The following is a 16,447-nucleotide window of genomic DNA, read 5'->3' on the forward strand; positions in this document are numbered from 1 at the left end:
AGCCACTGCATGGGCAAAGCAGAGTGGGGAGACCATGTGGGGAAACAGTTCCCTTTTTTGTTTCATCCCCAAAGGTGGAAGACATTAGAACAGACTGCCAGGGGTTCCAAGAGTCATTTGATTTCAGGATTACATGTGTTCTTCATCCCCCTTTCATGGAATTACCACTATAATAAACATCTCTTCTCCGTAAGAGGCAAGTTATTTTTGCAAGCAAAAGCGTAATAACATTACCTCCAGCAGAAGCAATAAGTGGCACCTATTACTGATCACTTTTACATACTTGTTCACATACAGGAGGGGGAAACACAAATACTGTCATTCTTCAAAGTAATACCTTGGGAGTTCTTGCTCTGTTTTGGTTTCACATTAAGATCCTCCAGCTCCTTCCCAAAGATGGGAAGAAGTCCCTTGACCATAGATTCTGACTTTTGCCTTTTAGGGCCCCCTAAGGAGGCATTTAATATTTTAATATTTAATAGCATGTCCAGCTCAGGCTCAACTGTGCACACTTCCACTCATAGAGGAGCAGCTCAGGGAACTTTCTTTTTAGCCACAAGACAAGACTGTTTTACTCAGGGCCCCTTCATTCATGCCAGAATTAAATTTGGGTGATAAGTTCAGTGCTGTCAGCAGTTAATGCCAGGTCCAGTGTTTCTCATGGGTGGCTATGGCAACACACTCCCCCCAGTCCCTGATCCAGTCATCCTGCAGGAACAGAGCACAGCTGGGAAGGTGAACAATGACTGTCAGCGTGAACTTTAACATTCATTTATTTTTGATGGGGGGAAAACCAAGAGGTGGGGGGACAGTAATTACTGCCAAAGCTTTAATAAGAGTTGGGCAACTCATGTAATATAGACAGGCTAATCAGGGGCAATTAGAGACTTTCAAAGGAATCAGGTCCATGGTTCTAGGTTTAAAACAAAACAAAACAAACCTCTAGTTACACCTGAGTGAATTAAAGAATAGTTTCAAAAACACACTGTCAGATAAAACCACTTAAGTAGTAGCATTTAGATAATCAGATATTAAAATGAGATAATCAGAGCATTTTTTACTTTGTCTCAAAAGTCCAGGACTATCAAATCTTTAAAAATGAAGGTGATTAGTGGCATAAAGGTTTTTAGTTAAAGGACTCACAGTTAAAGGACAGAATGAATAAAAGAAATAATGGTGTCTTAGGACGTCATATAAACTATCAGCTTGTTTGTCCTACACTGGCTTGAAAACAGATGAGGACCAAAGAGAATCTTTTCCTAAACCTAAGCTTGGGGGACAAAGGTTTTATGAGGCCCACCTACCCACATTAACCATTAACCTGTGAATAAGGCTGATGGTCACCAGAGCTCCTAGCTAGTTAGCTGCAGCCTGTGTTTTATACAGAATACAGTCTATAAATTTCCATGAAATGGGCATGACTTGGACATACATATAAGTAGGTTTCTGCAATGTAGAATCACAGATGGCAAATGGAACCAAGAAGGACAAACCACTCATTTTAGTCTTTACCGTGAATAGAAATGTTTGCTTTGAGAATTCCATGAGGTTAAGGATCTTTGGATTTTGCTCACTGTTCTACTTAGCTTTAGTACATTGTTTGGCACATTGTAGGTGCTCAAATATTTGAGTGAAGACTGTGGCTCCTAACCCCTTCAATTTGGGGAGAGACTTTACTAGTGCCTTTACCTCTTAAAACAAGGAGCAGAAAGTGAGCTGGTTAGAGCACAGTAACAAACTCCTTGGACTGTTTCTCTACCTGCATCCAGGAGGCAAACAATCACATTCTCCTCGGTCTTCTACACCCACCTGCAAACCACCCACAACACCCACAGAGAACACCAGCACAGTCATGACCAGAGAGCATATATGTATCAATGTCCTAAATCTGGGGGCCCTTCTTGTTAAAAATAGAAGAATTTCCTCTAAAAAAAAAAATTCCATTCCAACGAATGGAATAACCATGGCTTAAGTGATTACTAAAAACGGTAACCCCTGTATGAACGCAGAATATTCCTGCCCACCTGCAGAGGGGTATGCAGATGACAGCTCAAGACTTGATACAACAAAGGCAGCCACAAACACACCAGAGTTCCCAAACAGTTCACTTTAACTTTATTGAAGTAACAGTAATAAAACCAGATGAGAGAAAGACATATTTTTGTAACTTTTTAAAAACTACTCACCTTTCATGTTTGCTTCTTTGCTCCACTTAGGAGCGACATCCAGCAGTACGGCTTCAGCAAGTTCTCTTAACTGGTCGAGGGCTCAGTATCCTCATTTGTTAAGTGAGAGAGAGGGTTGAGCTCACCACTAAAATTTTTCAACTGTAGCATCCTGTAACTCTGTGATTTCAAAGTCATAAAAAGGCCTAAAAAAAAAATCCACTTTGTTTGATATGCCTATTATTCTATCACCTGAATAGTTTTCAAAGGAGCCTATTTTCTAGAATGGACTATAGCCAAGTATGTGGCACAGGGAAAGTTAAATGATAGATATGTTTGTGTTATGTTACAGAGATGCACAGAGAAAGCAATATCATACCAGTTATTCCAGGCAGACTGAAGACCTAAGTTCCAGTCCTACCTCCTCAAGCAGCTGCCCCCTCATAGTCAGGGTTATTCCTTAAAGATGTCAGGTATCTTTGAGAGGATGGAAAATGGAGGGCTGACGTCCTCCTGTCTCTACAATAAACTAGCCATCACCTTATTCAGCCCCATAGATAATCCAACCTAAACCCTTCTTCCTCCCCACCAATCAACTCTGTCCTTCAGCATTAAAATTAATAATCTGAATATCAGGACTTCCCTGGCGGTCCAGTGGTTAAGACTCCACACTCCCAATGCAGGGGGCGCAGGTTCGATCCCTGGTCGGGGAACTAAATCCTGCATGCCGCACAGCGTGGCCAAAAATAATAATAATAGTAGCAATAATAATAATCTGAATATCTGGTATTTGTTTTTAACAGTGAGCAACTTGCAGTGTATACACCTCCTTGAGAACAGTGGAAGATCAAAGAATTTTTCTTATAACCTGCAATCAGCTAACCCATCAAGAAACAAAACAAAGCTTCGACTGCCTACGGAGGAAGACTGTGCCCGGAGGGGGCGGTTCTAGTAGCTAGTGCAGAATTCTCTGATTAGCGTTTACACTTTGGGAAAACTTTAATATCCACGCCTGAAGCCTGAAAATGTGGTAACAACCGAGAGAAATGTGTTTTCTTTCTGCTCTTACACAGCACTGTTTTGTAAATTCTTAGCCAGTGCTGCAAGGACCAGGGTAGACTATACCTGTGCAAAACTGCCCGTGTGCCTACATGTCCGTGAGGACGGCCGGAAAAGAGTATTTCTAATAAGTTAAGTCTAAGTAAAACTAAGGAAGTGAGCACTAAAGACGCTGCTGGGTTGGGATTTCTCCTCAACTGGGGCAAGCCTGGTTTGTTGGCTCCAGTGAAGAACCTAAATGAGATGGGGAAGAGCCTGTCCCACAGCAGATGCCTTCAGTTCACTACTTTTCTGGAAGCTAACGCAACGGACTTCATTACAGACACCACATCCTGTTATTCCAACATCATCAGTTTTAATTTTTAGACCAGAGTCATGACCCAGTGTTTTGCTGTTAGACACTGTAAGACTGTAATAGGTATACTGTTGATTGCTTACATTTTACAGTTGCCGCGTCAGCCTCTGAAGGCCACAGGCTGCTGCCACGTCCTGTGAATGGCGTTCCTTCTGCTGAGCACCAGCAGTATCACAGCACCAAGGCCTCAGTCGGGAAGGTCTACAGACCAGGCACTCATGCACGGGGTGCCAATTCAGGCCTTAACCTTTCACGTGTATTTTCTGCTTGACCTGCAGAGGTGAGCAACCTTGTCAAAATGCTGTTCCTTTGGCATGGGAAACTTTGCTAACTATGCATTCTAGCTCTCTAAGAACACATGGTTTAAATAAAATCCAGTGATTGTGGGCTTTTTCACATTTTTTAAGGGCAAAGCTACTAGGAATGTAGACAGGCAGAAACAATGGCATATTAAGCTCACAAATATTTCTAGAACTGCTTGCATTTTAAGATTACTGCCACCCCTGTCCTGACAGTAAGAGATGGGAAGCAATGAAGTGTTATTACCTGGATTTTTTACAGTTGGCTCACTAAATTACTTCATTTTTATGAAAATGATTATAACATAAATTAAGAACTCTTACAATGGATCACTAGTAGAAAACCATTTTGTAAGAGTTACCCAGCTCAGACCAAGGACCATTTAGGTACAGGAAAATCCACAACAAATGGGAGCACTGTTTTGAAATCTTGCTAGAAATCCTCTGGAAACACAACTCCAGAGTGAGAAGCAACCACTCCCAAACAAAACCAAACCAAAAACTAGTTTAGTTTGTTGCTGTCTGAATGAACTGGGGCTGAGAACAAAAAGAATAAAGTTTGCCTAGATGGGACAACAAAGACTGAGCTTATTTCTTACTATACAATAGAAGGTACCATATTATCGCTTTGTATTTTATATATACTTAGCTATGAAATACAGAATACCTGTTACCACATATCACATGCTAGTCCAGGAAGCCAGCCTGTGCATCAATGGGAACTCCCAAGCATTATTTTCCTATTTCAGTGCAAAGGAAGGTTCATGAACAACTTCTTTAAAAGTTCAGCTTTAATGACAAACATTTATTACATCAGTCTCTTCAAAATTAGATGTGAATAAACAATTTCAAACAGAGGTGCCACAGTGCCTTTTCAATACACTGTACTCAACATGCTGGGTCCCTGGGGATGCCCAGTGATGTACACATTGAAGCAATAATGTAAGTCTGTAAGCCACTGCTCCTGAACACCTCCACTCTTCAATGTCTGCAGAGAAAAACAAGAGTAATATGAGAGTTGTACCAAAACTGCTTCCTGATGGTTTTTTCCCCCACCCAAACAAGATCTCAAACAGTCCTTGCGATAGTATCCTCATCTATAAATTATCAAATGAAATCTCACTGAAAAAAGGAACCTATTAATCAGGTATTATTACCACAGGTAGTTAAAATTCCTAGTTTCATCCTCAAGTATTAAGTGCTACCAGTTTCTTGTTGGGTCTCTTCCCTCCCGCATTTGCTAGGGACTAATGAAATTTCACCATTAACCACCCCTACACTCTGTACTTCCGCCCCTTCGCATTGTAGAATCTCATAACATTCACTGAGAATAATGATTCAACAGGTCTCAATTTGTCATTCTTATAGAGACTGGCTGATTCTCCAACCTCGGAATGATCCAAGTTCTTAACTTTTCTTCCCTTCTACATCCTCTTCCATTACTGAGAAAATTCAGAATACCTCTTTTGTTATATGTAGGTATAAGCTCTATTACTCTGAAGTATTATTACATATACCAATTAATAACCCCCTCCAATCAAAGGCCTATACAAAAAACCTCACTTTAACTCTCCCAAACCAAAAACACCAAGGAAATCCTTAATAAACAGAACTGCCTGCCCCAGGTGAACACAGAGAACCAACCATTAGACAAAGCTGAAGCCTGCAACTTCCAACTTCTTCCGCCTCTCCAGTGAACTAAGTGACTAGAAATAGGCCTTAGTTTATTCCTGCTCAATTTCCTTAATGACAGGTAACATTTGTTGGGTGCTTAGTAACTATCAGTTACAGTATAAACCTTACTTGGAGGATCTCATTTAATGGTCAACAAAACCCAACAATGTTGCTATTATTCCCATTTCTACAGCTAGGAAAACAAAGCTCAGATAGGTTAAAAAAAAAAAAAAAACAACCCCACACAACTTGCCAAATTATCACAGTTAAGCAATAGAATCTGTATCACAAAACAGGTAGGAGTGACTCTGATGCCTGTACTTTTTCCAACTAAGCTGCCTGCCACCTTAATTCAGTTTGACTTTTTTACGGTTTTTAGTACTGATTCTGCAATCAAAGTCACCCCGCTGGTTAAGTGACAGTCAGTTACTAGTCGGCAGGGGAAGCCCTAAGAAATCACCACACTGGGCTTAATTCCAGGAGTCCGTCAACACACAGAAACGCTGGCCTCCCAAGAGCACCTCCATGCCCATGAATCTAGTATGAACAGTACACAGCCCTTGTTTCATGCTTCTTACTGTGATATTCTTGATGATCTGCTGCACCAAGATGGCATTGGTCAACATGTGAGTCCTGAGGGGTGCGTGCTGCAGCAGCAGGCGAAGCAGCTGGCCCACAACAGGCAGCTCCTCAGGTCCAGCTCTGCTCACCCGCAGGCTCTGCAGCATCAACCTGAGCACTCGAGGCAGGAGTGCCAGGATGGAGACACAGACACCCCACAGCTTGTCCCTACAAAACAGAAATGAGTCAGTGAACCAACGCATACAGGAAAAGTGCCCTTTCCATACTTCCCAAGACTGAAAATGTCCTTTTAAGAAACACAGTGTTTTCTGATAAAACCCCAGAAACCAAAACTAATAAGAACTGGGTTTCATCAGAGCTAAAAAAGCAAATGCAGTGAAGAATCAGCTGCTTCCCCTACTTTACAGGTTTCAGGAAGCCTAGCAACCAGCGTTTCCCTGGGCTTAACAAGACATTCTTGAAGCCCTAGTGATCAGATTTAACACAGAATTCACCACAGAATGATCTATACATGCGTACTATTCTCTACCAGTGGACATTATTCAACTGTCTATTACACAACACCAAATGTCAAAAGAGTAAGAATGTCCCAATGGCAAAAAGGGAAGAAAAGAACTTCATGAAACTCTAAGCCTCTGACCTGGATTATGAGTCTCTTCAATGTGTTAGAACAGGGCAGCTTTCCAGAGAAAGATGTGCTCACAAGGAACCAAAGGGATTTGAGAAAACAGCCAGTAAGGGAACTATTACAGGCCAGAGATGGTAAATAAATCCAAATTTCAGTGAGCATCATTCTTTCGGTATCTTTATAGAACAGGAACAAAAATGTTTTTATGATAGAGGTAAGTGGCCTAACCACATTCTAGAAGTGTGTCAATTAAATGGAGCAATATCCTTTTGGAGGAAAAGTTCACTGGCTGCTAAAGGCTCTGACCTTAGCCTGTTACAATTCCTCTACCAAGAGTGCATAATCCTCCCAGTCCCAAGTCTTTCTAAGAAAGCCTACCTCCAGACCTTTCACCATCTGACCCCCCTCCCAACTCCACATACAGCAATTGCATCAAACGTAGATACCAAATCCATTAGGCCAAACAGATCCTCTTATTTGAAGAGACTTTATTCAGCCTGTGGACTCATGCACAGCCAGGTTAGGACAGCCATGTGCAAGGAGAAAAGAGAAAGCCAGACTGTAGACATAGCTAATGAGGAGGCAAAGGCACAGAGATTAAAGACTACAAAACTTAGAAGAAAAAAGAATAGAGGAAGCTGCTTTGGTTCCCGCTGGGTTTCAAATTCCTACCTCCACAATTCCTACCCCTTGGGTTTTCTTTTTAATAAGTTACTACTGTACTGATCCAATATATTCACTTTCTACTTGAACTTCAGTGGATTTCAAATGTGGATCAAAACTGCTAAAAGAGCTTATGGATTCTACATTACACCAAATACAAGTATACTGAATGGATGAGTAAAATTTAGAATTCCACCTTCACACACCACAATTAAAGAAAACTGTCAGGCCAAACAGAAGAGAGACCTGGGTACCATGAATGATGTAAGTAATACCATTTGAAGAGCCATTCTTAGGGTTTTCTAAGAGTTGTCATGCACAGAAATAACTGTACCAACTCTATATAAATTGTTATGAAGTTGAGATTTTAGGTCAACATAAAGCAATGGTTCTAAACCACTCTAAAGGAACTGATGAAAGGCCAATATTTCACAGGTAAGTTTCAGGAGTTCCACTAACTGCAAACTTCTGATGTATTCTGGTCAGATAATACCAACCAACCCCCCTCCACTCCCCAAACACAGGGAAATACAGATAATATACTTTAAAAAACAAAACAAAAATACAGCCAAGCTCAAAAGCCAGAATGGGTGATATCTCTAGGTGCCAGAAACTATGCCAGAACTCATGAAGATACACAGGAGCACAGAACTGGATATGGGATTTGGGGGCTGAGTATTCAACAGCCAACAAACAATGTTGAAAGCTGAGGCTTCAGCCCCAGGTATGGAAAGCAGGGAGCTAGAACTGGGCTCCCTGCATAGAGCTGGAAGCCAGGAAAATGCAAATGTGAAACTGCCCCATGGGGAGGTGTCCACAACCTCCACAAACTCTCACAAAAGATGCATTCAGAGAAAGTTATACAATCCAAAACATGAGCTTGTTTGTTCAGTCCCACTAGAGACAACCTCCAGAGCCCCACCTGCTCCCCAAAATGAGAGAATTCCCACACCAGAGAGAAATAGAGCAAACAGAACAAACTGACAAGACCTTTAACACCAATAAAGCAAGAATGACAAAGAGCCGAGTAAAAACTCAAAATAGATGAAAGAGAAAACAATAGCTGATACAATAAAAACTCAATAGAAGGATTAAACAAAAGAATCAGAATGAGAAACTCCCTATGTTTAAAAGGAGCTTTTAGGGGAGAATAGAAACAGTGGGGAAGATAACAGAAATAAAAACACAGCTGAAGAAAAAACATTAAGTCTTTAGATTAAAGGAGTACACTAAGTCTCAAGCAGGATAAATAACAACAAACCTACACTAGGATACACCCTGATTTGCAATGCAACAAAGAGAAAACAGTGAAACCATAGAAAAGAATAGATTACTAACCTAGGGGCAGGACGGAAATAAAGACGCAGACCTACTAGAGAATGGACTTGAGGACGCGGGGAGGGGGAAGGGTAAGCTGTGACAAAGTGAGAGTGGCATGGACATACATACACTACACCAAATGTAAAATAGCTAGTGGGAAGCAGCCGCATAGCACAGGGAGATCAGCTCGGTGCTTTGGGACCGCCTAGAGGGGTGGGATAGGGAGGGTGGGAGGGAGGGAGGCGCAAGAGGGAAGAGATATGGGGATATATGTACACATATAGCTGATTCACTTTGTTATAAAGCAGAAACTAACACACCATTGTAAAGCAATTATACTCCAATAAAGATGTTAAAAAAAAAAGAATAGATTACTACCTAGGAACCAAAAGGGCTAAGTTGAACAGCAGATCTTTCATTACTAACAATGAATCCAGAAGACAACAGAATAGTTTCTTCAAAGTACAGTGGCCACTCAAATTTGAATACCTCAAATTGGTCAAGCCCGATTTTTTGGTCAGCACTTGTGAAATCAAAAGCTCCCAGTAGTTTGACTGGCACTCTCATTATTTGTAATCTCACAAACACCTTCTCTAGGAGGGTAGGAGCAGCCCAAAAGGGAAACTTAAGCACCTAAGACTCTGACTGCCAACACTTCTTTGTGACTAATGTCATCCTGAGAGATGCATATCAAACTCAATACACAGTACAAAACACTTTTAAAAACAGAATTTTACAGAGGCAAAATATTAAATACAGTGAATTTTGTTCAGTCCAACCATGTAAAATCAAAGGATGTTTTTCTATAAGAAACTAAAAAAGATCTTTGAAACTTCTTATCAGAGTATATCACAAATGGGCTACATTTCAAGTGACAGGAAATGACAGACAGCAATATACATAGTTCATAAATGGGGATGCTCATTATAAAATTTTTAGAACCCTGAGAAGTTCCTTGCTATTTACAAAGCCTTTTCTTGAACTATCAGGCCCGAAAGTTTGATGATGGTAAGAAAAGTACCATCAAATCTACGCTTGTTTATGTGTAAATTTTACAGGATATTAACAGTGAAATGTACAAAGTTTTAAATACACACACTTAATGGAAAAAATCCAAATGTCTGTTGACAGTAAAATGGGTAAGTTATAGTACATGCATATAACAGAATATTACAGAGCAGGGGTGCTAGACCACAGCCAATCCAGCTCACAGCCTGTATTTGTAAACAGAATTTTATTGGAACACAGCTACACCCATTCATTTATGTATCATCTAATGCTGCTTTCACATGACCAGGGCAGTGCTGAGTAGTTCTGACAAGAGACGTTATGGTTTGAAAAACCTAAAATATTCACTGACTCCTTACAGAAAGAAGTTTGCTGACTCCTGGTGTAGAGAAACAAAAATGAATGAAATACATCTTCGAATCAACATGAGTACTCTCACAAATGATGATGAAAATCAAGTCACAAAAAATACATATAGTATAATTCCTCTTATATATCAAATTCTTAAAATATGCAAAACAAAAATGAAACTGCTTATAAATGCACATAAAATTTTTAAATAAAAAGGTAAGGAAGTGACTAACACAGAAGTGATCTCTGGGGATGTAGAAGAGAAATGTAACTGTGGAGAAAGTGTGCTGATGATGTTCTATTTCTGAACCGGGAGGTTGGTTAAACCGGTGTTCAGTTTATACTCTTTAAACTACAAATGTTTTATACAATCATATGTATATTTTGGTGACATTTAAAAGCTCAAAAAAGGCAAATGTCAAAATGTGATAGAATGATTTTTATTTTCTTGTATTTGCTCATCTGTTAGATTTTTAAAAAACCTTCTGCAATGAATTGTTAACAGCATACCAATGAGAACATAAGCATGAGAACACTCTTTGAAAATTAAAGTGAAATCTTCTATACTATCCTAGAAGCTTTAGTCTAAAAATTATATAGGAGCAAAAGTACTAATAAAAAACACTAGCATCTTAGAACAATTTCCTTAAACCCAAGAATTTAAAAATCCATGCTGGCGGGCTTCCCTGGTGGCGCAGTGGTTGAAAGTCTGCCTGCCGATGCAGGGGATACGGGTTCGTGCCCCGGTCCGGGAGGATCCCACATGCCGCGGAGCAGCTGGGCCCGTGAGCCATGGCCGCTGAGCCTGCGCGTCCGGAGCCTGTGCTCCGCGACGGGAGAGGCCACAACAGTGAGAGCCCCGCGTACCGCAAAAAAAAAAAAAATCCATGCTGGCTAGTTCTAATGAAGCCCAAAACAAAATACAAAGGCTTGTACTAATAGTAAGCTCATCTTTCTAAAAGTAGAATTTTTTTTCTTGCCAGATCTATAGCAAAGTTAATAAGGAAAGCTCTCAGGAAACTTTCTAATGCCATCTAACTTTTCAAATTTGTAGCTTAAAGGAAAAAAAAAAACTAAGACTGCTCACCGTCACAAAGGGGATTCATAAAAGAACAAAGAAAAGCTAGCTAGGTTTATACAAACTCTAAAAGAGAATTAGATTTTGGAAATATCTCTTACAGATTGAATGACTGACCAACTGCCTGACCGATTGAGGGGAGTTGAACAAGTAGGAAAAAAATTAAAGTTTAAGAATACAAAAACTATTACCTCTTTCTTAGATGTTCTGCTTCTCCTTTCTCTAAAGTGAGCAGAAAATAAAGAAGACTGTAGCAACAAGAAGCCAGAAATGGCAGCAGCGTCTCACTAAGTACACACGTATGATCCAGGAGCTTACAGATAACACCCAAAACACAGCCCACCGTGCTGTCAGGAATTACAGTCAACCCAACCTAGGCAGAGAAAAATGAGATTAATGACCTCTTCACAACAGCCCCTCTCCCCAGAATAAAACCAAACACCACTATCTGGAGAGTTAACCTTCCATCACTACTGGTGGAAACTTGTGTATACATAATACATGCCATGCCACCAACCACACCTTAAGATCCTGTTTTCCTTTGAGAATTTAGTTGCTACGTTAAATGACTCTGAAAATACGCAAACTCAAGAAATACTAATAACCCAATCCACTGCCTCCCCTTCATGACAAAGTCTCCTAAAATTTTCTAGATGTTACAATTTCTACTGATGGACAGAAATACTATTATTTAAAAGGATTATTTCATACATCCAAAGAAGATCATGATACCAGCAATCACATTTACATGACCTTCAGATTATTCAGACCGGAAAACTCTAATATCTGGCACCACCCCCACCCCAGGTAATTAAATGTACAAACCACAGTTCCTTTTACAATTATCCTTCCGCTGCCCTTTGATTTAACCAGTCATTCAGACATAACTAAGGAAAATACCTATAATGGAGTAAGATAATACTATACTCACACTTGACTGCTTCACTGTCCCAAAACCCAGATAAGGGACATCATGGTATGCTAACTCACCTGGACTCTACTGTATAAATTGTCATTAAGGTGGACTCTAACTTGTAACTGCATGTATACATGGCTTAAATCTCCTGCAAACTACTGCTGAGTTATCATAAACTCTGTAGGTTCTGAGGTCTTAACCTTTACTCAGGCTGTCTGAAAGAAGTGGCCAGATCAACACTGGAATGTTGATCTTTTACTAGAATAGTGAAAGTAGTCAAAGGGCATAAATTTCTGGAGTGGAAGTAAAAAAAAAGAAAAAAGAAAAGAAAAAAGATGGGGATCTTTGGAGACACAGTGTATAAGGATTAGAAGTTTGATAGCAGGGAGAAAAGAGAGTACTGAGGAGTCAACGTAGTAGTCTTCCAACTCGAGGGAAGTAAAGAAAAGGCGGTGTAGACATGCCTGTAAAATTATCCAAACAAGTGAGAATCCCCGGAAGATAAAAGTTTTGGACTCGCCCCTCACATCATTATAGTAAAAGCCAAAGGGCAAAGTGTAAATGTTGGAGGAAGTTAAAAGCAAAACCCAGGCATACCTAATGAGAATTTAATGCCAATGGGAACGAGAGACACCCACTGGCCAAAAGACAAGTCAGTTTCATGGCTGAGCTCACTGCTTCCAGTGACCAGGCCTTGAGCCTGTGAGGTGACATCCCTACTTTACACCCCAAACCTTCTGGGTGGAAACTGAACCCCAGTACGGATGCTGGATTCCCAACACAATGACACCTGGCACGTGTTAATTAAAGCATTTTAAGTCAGAAGGACCTGAGGTATAAGAGGTCTTTCATTGCTCAGATGTAGAAAGTAAGGTCCTGGCAAAAGAGGAGATTTTCCCAAGGTCACAGAATTAATTAGTAACAGCCAGGAAAAACACCAAGATTTCTCAGTTCTCACCTCAGCATAATGAAATTATTAAGCTTAGACTTCTGGACACTCACTCTCTCCTTGGTTATGGCAAACTCAATCTTAACCAATGCTATGCTTTCGTGTAACAGAAAAAAATTTTAAGTATATTTACCAAATGCTTACTGATGGCACTTTGCAGGATGTCAAAGCTTTGGCTTCGGGCAGGGATAACCAATAAATTGTGACAAACTGTCTGTCAGAAAAGGAGAAAACCAATACCAAATCAGAACATTTTAAGTCAGAAACAAGTTCAATAGTTTTTTTAAAAAATCTACTTGCTCTATATATTAAAAGGAAACTTAACAAAAAGTGACTTAAAGATGCAGATGTCAAACAGTCAAGCCTCATATAAATGGTCCAGTTTTCCAAATAATTCATTTATTAAACATTTACTGAACACTGAGCTAGGCCTATTAGGTGCTTTGCATAGGAATGAAAGAAAGAGAAACTCTTCTGTCTCACAGCCCTCAAGGAGCTTACAATCTACCAAGGCAGAGACTACATTTCTATTAAGTAAGTGCTACAATAGGAGATCTCAGTGACATGAACAAAGGGCAGACAAAAGCCGTTCTCCCATTTGGTGGAAAAATATAACACTGAAAAAACTTATAATTCAGAAAATACCAATACCATGTTCAAATTAATTATAATGCTGCCTCTTATTCCCTAAAGGTAAAAGGAAAATAGTCTATAGGAAAAGAAGAAAAATATGAATGAGGTGGGAATCAAATCTCTAGTATTTTTCATTTTCTAAGTTCTCAAGAAAACAAGAAGAGGGAAGGACAGCATCAAGTCCTTCAAAGAATCACAACACAACTCCAGAAGTTGATGGAATTCAGTACCAAAAATCAAGTATGCAGAAAAATCCCACGGAAAGACAAAGATAAGACTGGTGGAAAGAATATCACTCTAGGAAGAGAATGAATAGTCAAGATAAATTCAAGAGGACTGTCCTCAAAAAATCAACAGCTCCATGCATTATGTCTCTATAAAACCTCTTGTAGAGTGACCACCCAGAGTTTTCACATGGCAATTGTCTTATCTTTTTTTTTTTTTTTTTTTTTTTTGCGGTACGCGGGCCTCTCACTGTTGGGGCCTCTCCCGTTGTGGAGCACAGGCTCCAGACGCGCAGGCCGAGCGGCCATGGCTCACGGGTCCAGCCGCTCCATGGCATGTGGGATCCTCCCAGACCGGGGCTGTCCCCTGCATCGGCAGGCAGACTCTCAACCACTGCGCCACCAGGGGAGCCCACAATTGTCTTATCTTTTAAACCTATAGGTAACAACGGAAACAACATATTTCCAATGCCATCTTTCTACTTCGAAATGAGTGTAATGAATATTTCACTCATAAATGATAAATCATATTTAAAAGGTCCATTCAATAATAAATGATCATTCAATCCCTTCCCTTCTGCCTCCCCTCCCCTTCCTGAACAGTTCAGTTCTAAAGACACTGCATGAGGCGAAGCTAGACATCACCACTAGAGTGGGTGGGAGAGCTTCAGTGGCCCAGAGCAGGCTACCCATTAACAAATGGAGGCACACTGTCCCCAAGAGTTGGAGTTCAAATGCGATAAGGAAGATGCCTGCATGGGAAAGGGGTGGCACCAAAAGGAGACTGATTACAGGCAAAGTAACTGATGAAGTAGGTAAATATATTAAGCAAAATGGAAGTCAGGTTTCCCACCATCAGAAAAGGCAGGTACAAGAGAAAAGGAGACAGCTAGAATGAACCCAGGGGTGTTGTGTTCCTGATTTCTGTTCACTGATAGGGCATGGGAACAGCAACAGCTAATAGCAATGACCACACTTAAGAGTCCAGAAGTTGGTTTCTAAAATCCATTCTCCACTTAAAGGAAAACTGGGCTTCTTAAAGAAATACCTGATTGCAGGGCGGGGACAGGGAAAATACAACATGAATCTGTAACAATTTGTGGTACAAGAAAGTAAGGAAGTAAGTTGACCCTTGAACAATGTAGGGGGGAGTGGGTAGGGGTGCCGACACTCCATGCCATCGAAAGTCTGCATATATCACTTCATAGTCGGCCCTCCATATCTGAGGTTCCTCGTATCTGCAGATTCAACCAACCATGCGTCATGTAGTACTGTAGTATTTACTACTGAAATAAATCTCCAAATAAGTGGGCCTGCAGAGTTCAAACCTATGTTGTTCAAGGGTCAACTGTACTCAGAGAAAAATAAGGATGTATCAAAAGAACAAAAAAGCCAGCTTTCAGGAGGTAACCATGGCAAACATGAGAGTATCAAAATTAATAAGGATAGTAAGGAATTTTAACCCACTGGAAAATACAGGAAACCATACTAACAAAAATAAATAAGTTCGAAGACCAAAAAGGAATGGGATATCTACATTGTTTCAAAGTATCTCCTCATAAAATATTATTAATAACAAAGGGGAAGAAGTAAAAAGTGGAGAACATGGACAGATACCACTTACTCAAGTGATCAAAGTGAACATCTAATGGGACAAATCAAAACCACACACCACCTGACAGGATGCAATCAGAAAACCACAGCATCACTCATGTCATATTCCTGCCAAATTTGTATAACCTGATCTAACCATGAGAAAATAAATTAAACCTGAATTGAGAGAAATTTTACAAAATAACCGTCCTGTGTTCTTCAAAAGTGTCAACGTCAACGAAAGACAAGGAAAGACTGAGGAACTATTCCAGATTTTGAAAAAGCCTAAACAGACATTACAACTAAATGCAATGAATCATTTCAGATGGATCCTTTAAAGTACATTATTGGGACAACCGGCAAAACACGAGTAAAGTCTGAGGATTAGATGACAGTAATATACCAATGTTAATTTCCTGATTCTGATGACTATATTGTGTTTACGTAATGGAATGGTCTTGTTTAAGACAAATACAGGCATACCCCAGATATTGTGGGTTTGGTTCCAGACCACTGCGATAACATAAATATAGCAATAAAGCAAATATCACAATAAAGCAAGTCACAAATTTTTTTGGTTTCCCAGTGCATATAAAAGATATGTGTATACTATACTGTAGTCCATTTCATGTACAAGAGCATTGTCTATAAAAACAATGTACATATCTTAATTTTACAATATTCCATTGCTAAAAAACGCTAACCATCATCTGAGCCTTCAGTGAGTCATAATCTTTGTGACAGTGCAGGGTCCTGCTTTGACGGTGATGGCTGCTGACTGACCAGGGTGGTGACTATTGAAGGCTGAGGTGGCTGTGGACATTTCTTTTAAAATAAGACAACAATAAAATTTGCCACATAGATTGACTCTTCCTTCCAACAGCACTTTACCCAAAATGGAACTTCTTTCAAAATTGGAGTCAATCTTCTCAAATCCTGTCACTGCTCTA

The 16,447-nt window shown here is 40.0% G+C and overlaps 2 protein-coding genes across 8 annotated transcripts in view; one reads left to right on the forward strand and one right to left on the reverse strand.

The window, feature by feature from the left end:
* INVS (inversin) overlaps positions 1-4,458 on the forward strand; it is a 144,270-nt gene extending 139,812 nt beyond the window's left edge. For all 4 annotated transcript variants that reach the window (XM_033431194.2, XM_012533634.3, XM_033431196.2 and 1 more), the window contains one exon: positions 2,969-4,458. In XM_033431194.2, the coding sequence (XP_033287085.1) occupies positions 2,969-3,117 (149 nt within the window). In that variant the 3' untranslated portion in view covers positions 3,118-4,458. The remainder of the gene's footprint in view (positions 1-2,968) is intronic.
* A 193-nt stretch (positions 4,459-4,651) lies between these two features.
* Positions 4,652-16,447, reverse strand: part of TEX10 (testis expressed 10) — a 55,904-nt gene continuing 44,108 nt past the window's right edge. For 2 of the 4 annotated variants that reach the window (XM_033431197.2, XM_004271483.4), the window contains 4 exons: positions 13,181-13,261; positions 11,374-11,555; positions 6,131-6,341; positions 4,652-4,866 (listed from right to left, as the gene is read on the reverse strand). In XM_033431197.2, coding sequence (XP_033287088.1) covers positions 4,753-4,866; positions 6,131-6,341; positions 11,374-11,555; positions 13,181-13,261 — 588 coding nt within the window. In that variant the 3' untranslated portion in view covers positions 4,652-4,752. Of the gene's footprint in view, positions 4,867-6,130; positions 6,342-11,373; positions 11,556-13,180; positions 13,262-16,447 lie in introns of those variants that run through there. The other 2 variants (XR_004484048.2, XM_033431198.2) reach the window with 2 other exon arrangements.

This window comes from Orcinus orca, chromosome 6 (genome assembly GCF_937001465.1).
Source record: "Orcinus orca chromosome 6, mOrcOrc1.1, whole genome shotgun sequence".
NCBI classification, from domain to species: Eukaryota; Metazoa; Chordata; class Mammalia; order Artiodactyla; family Delphinidae; genus Orcinus; species Orcinus orca.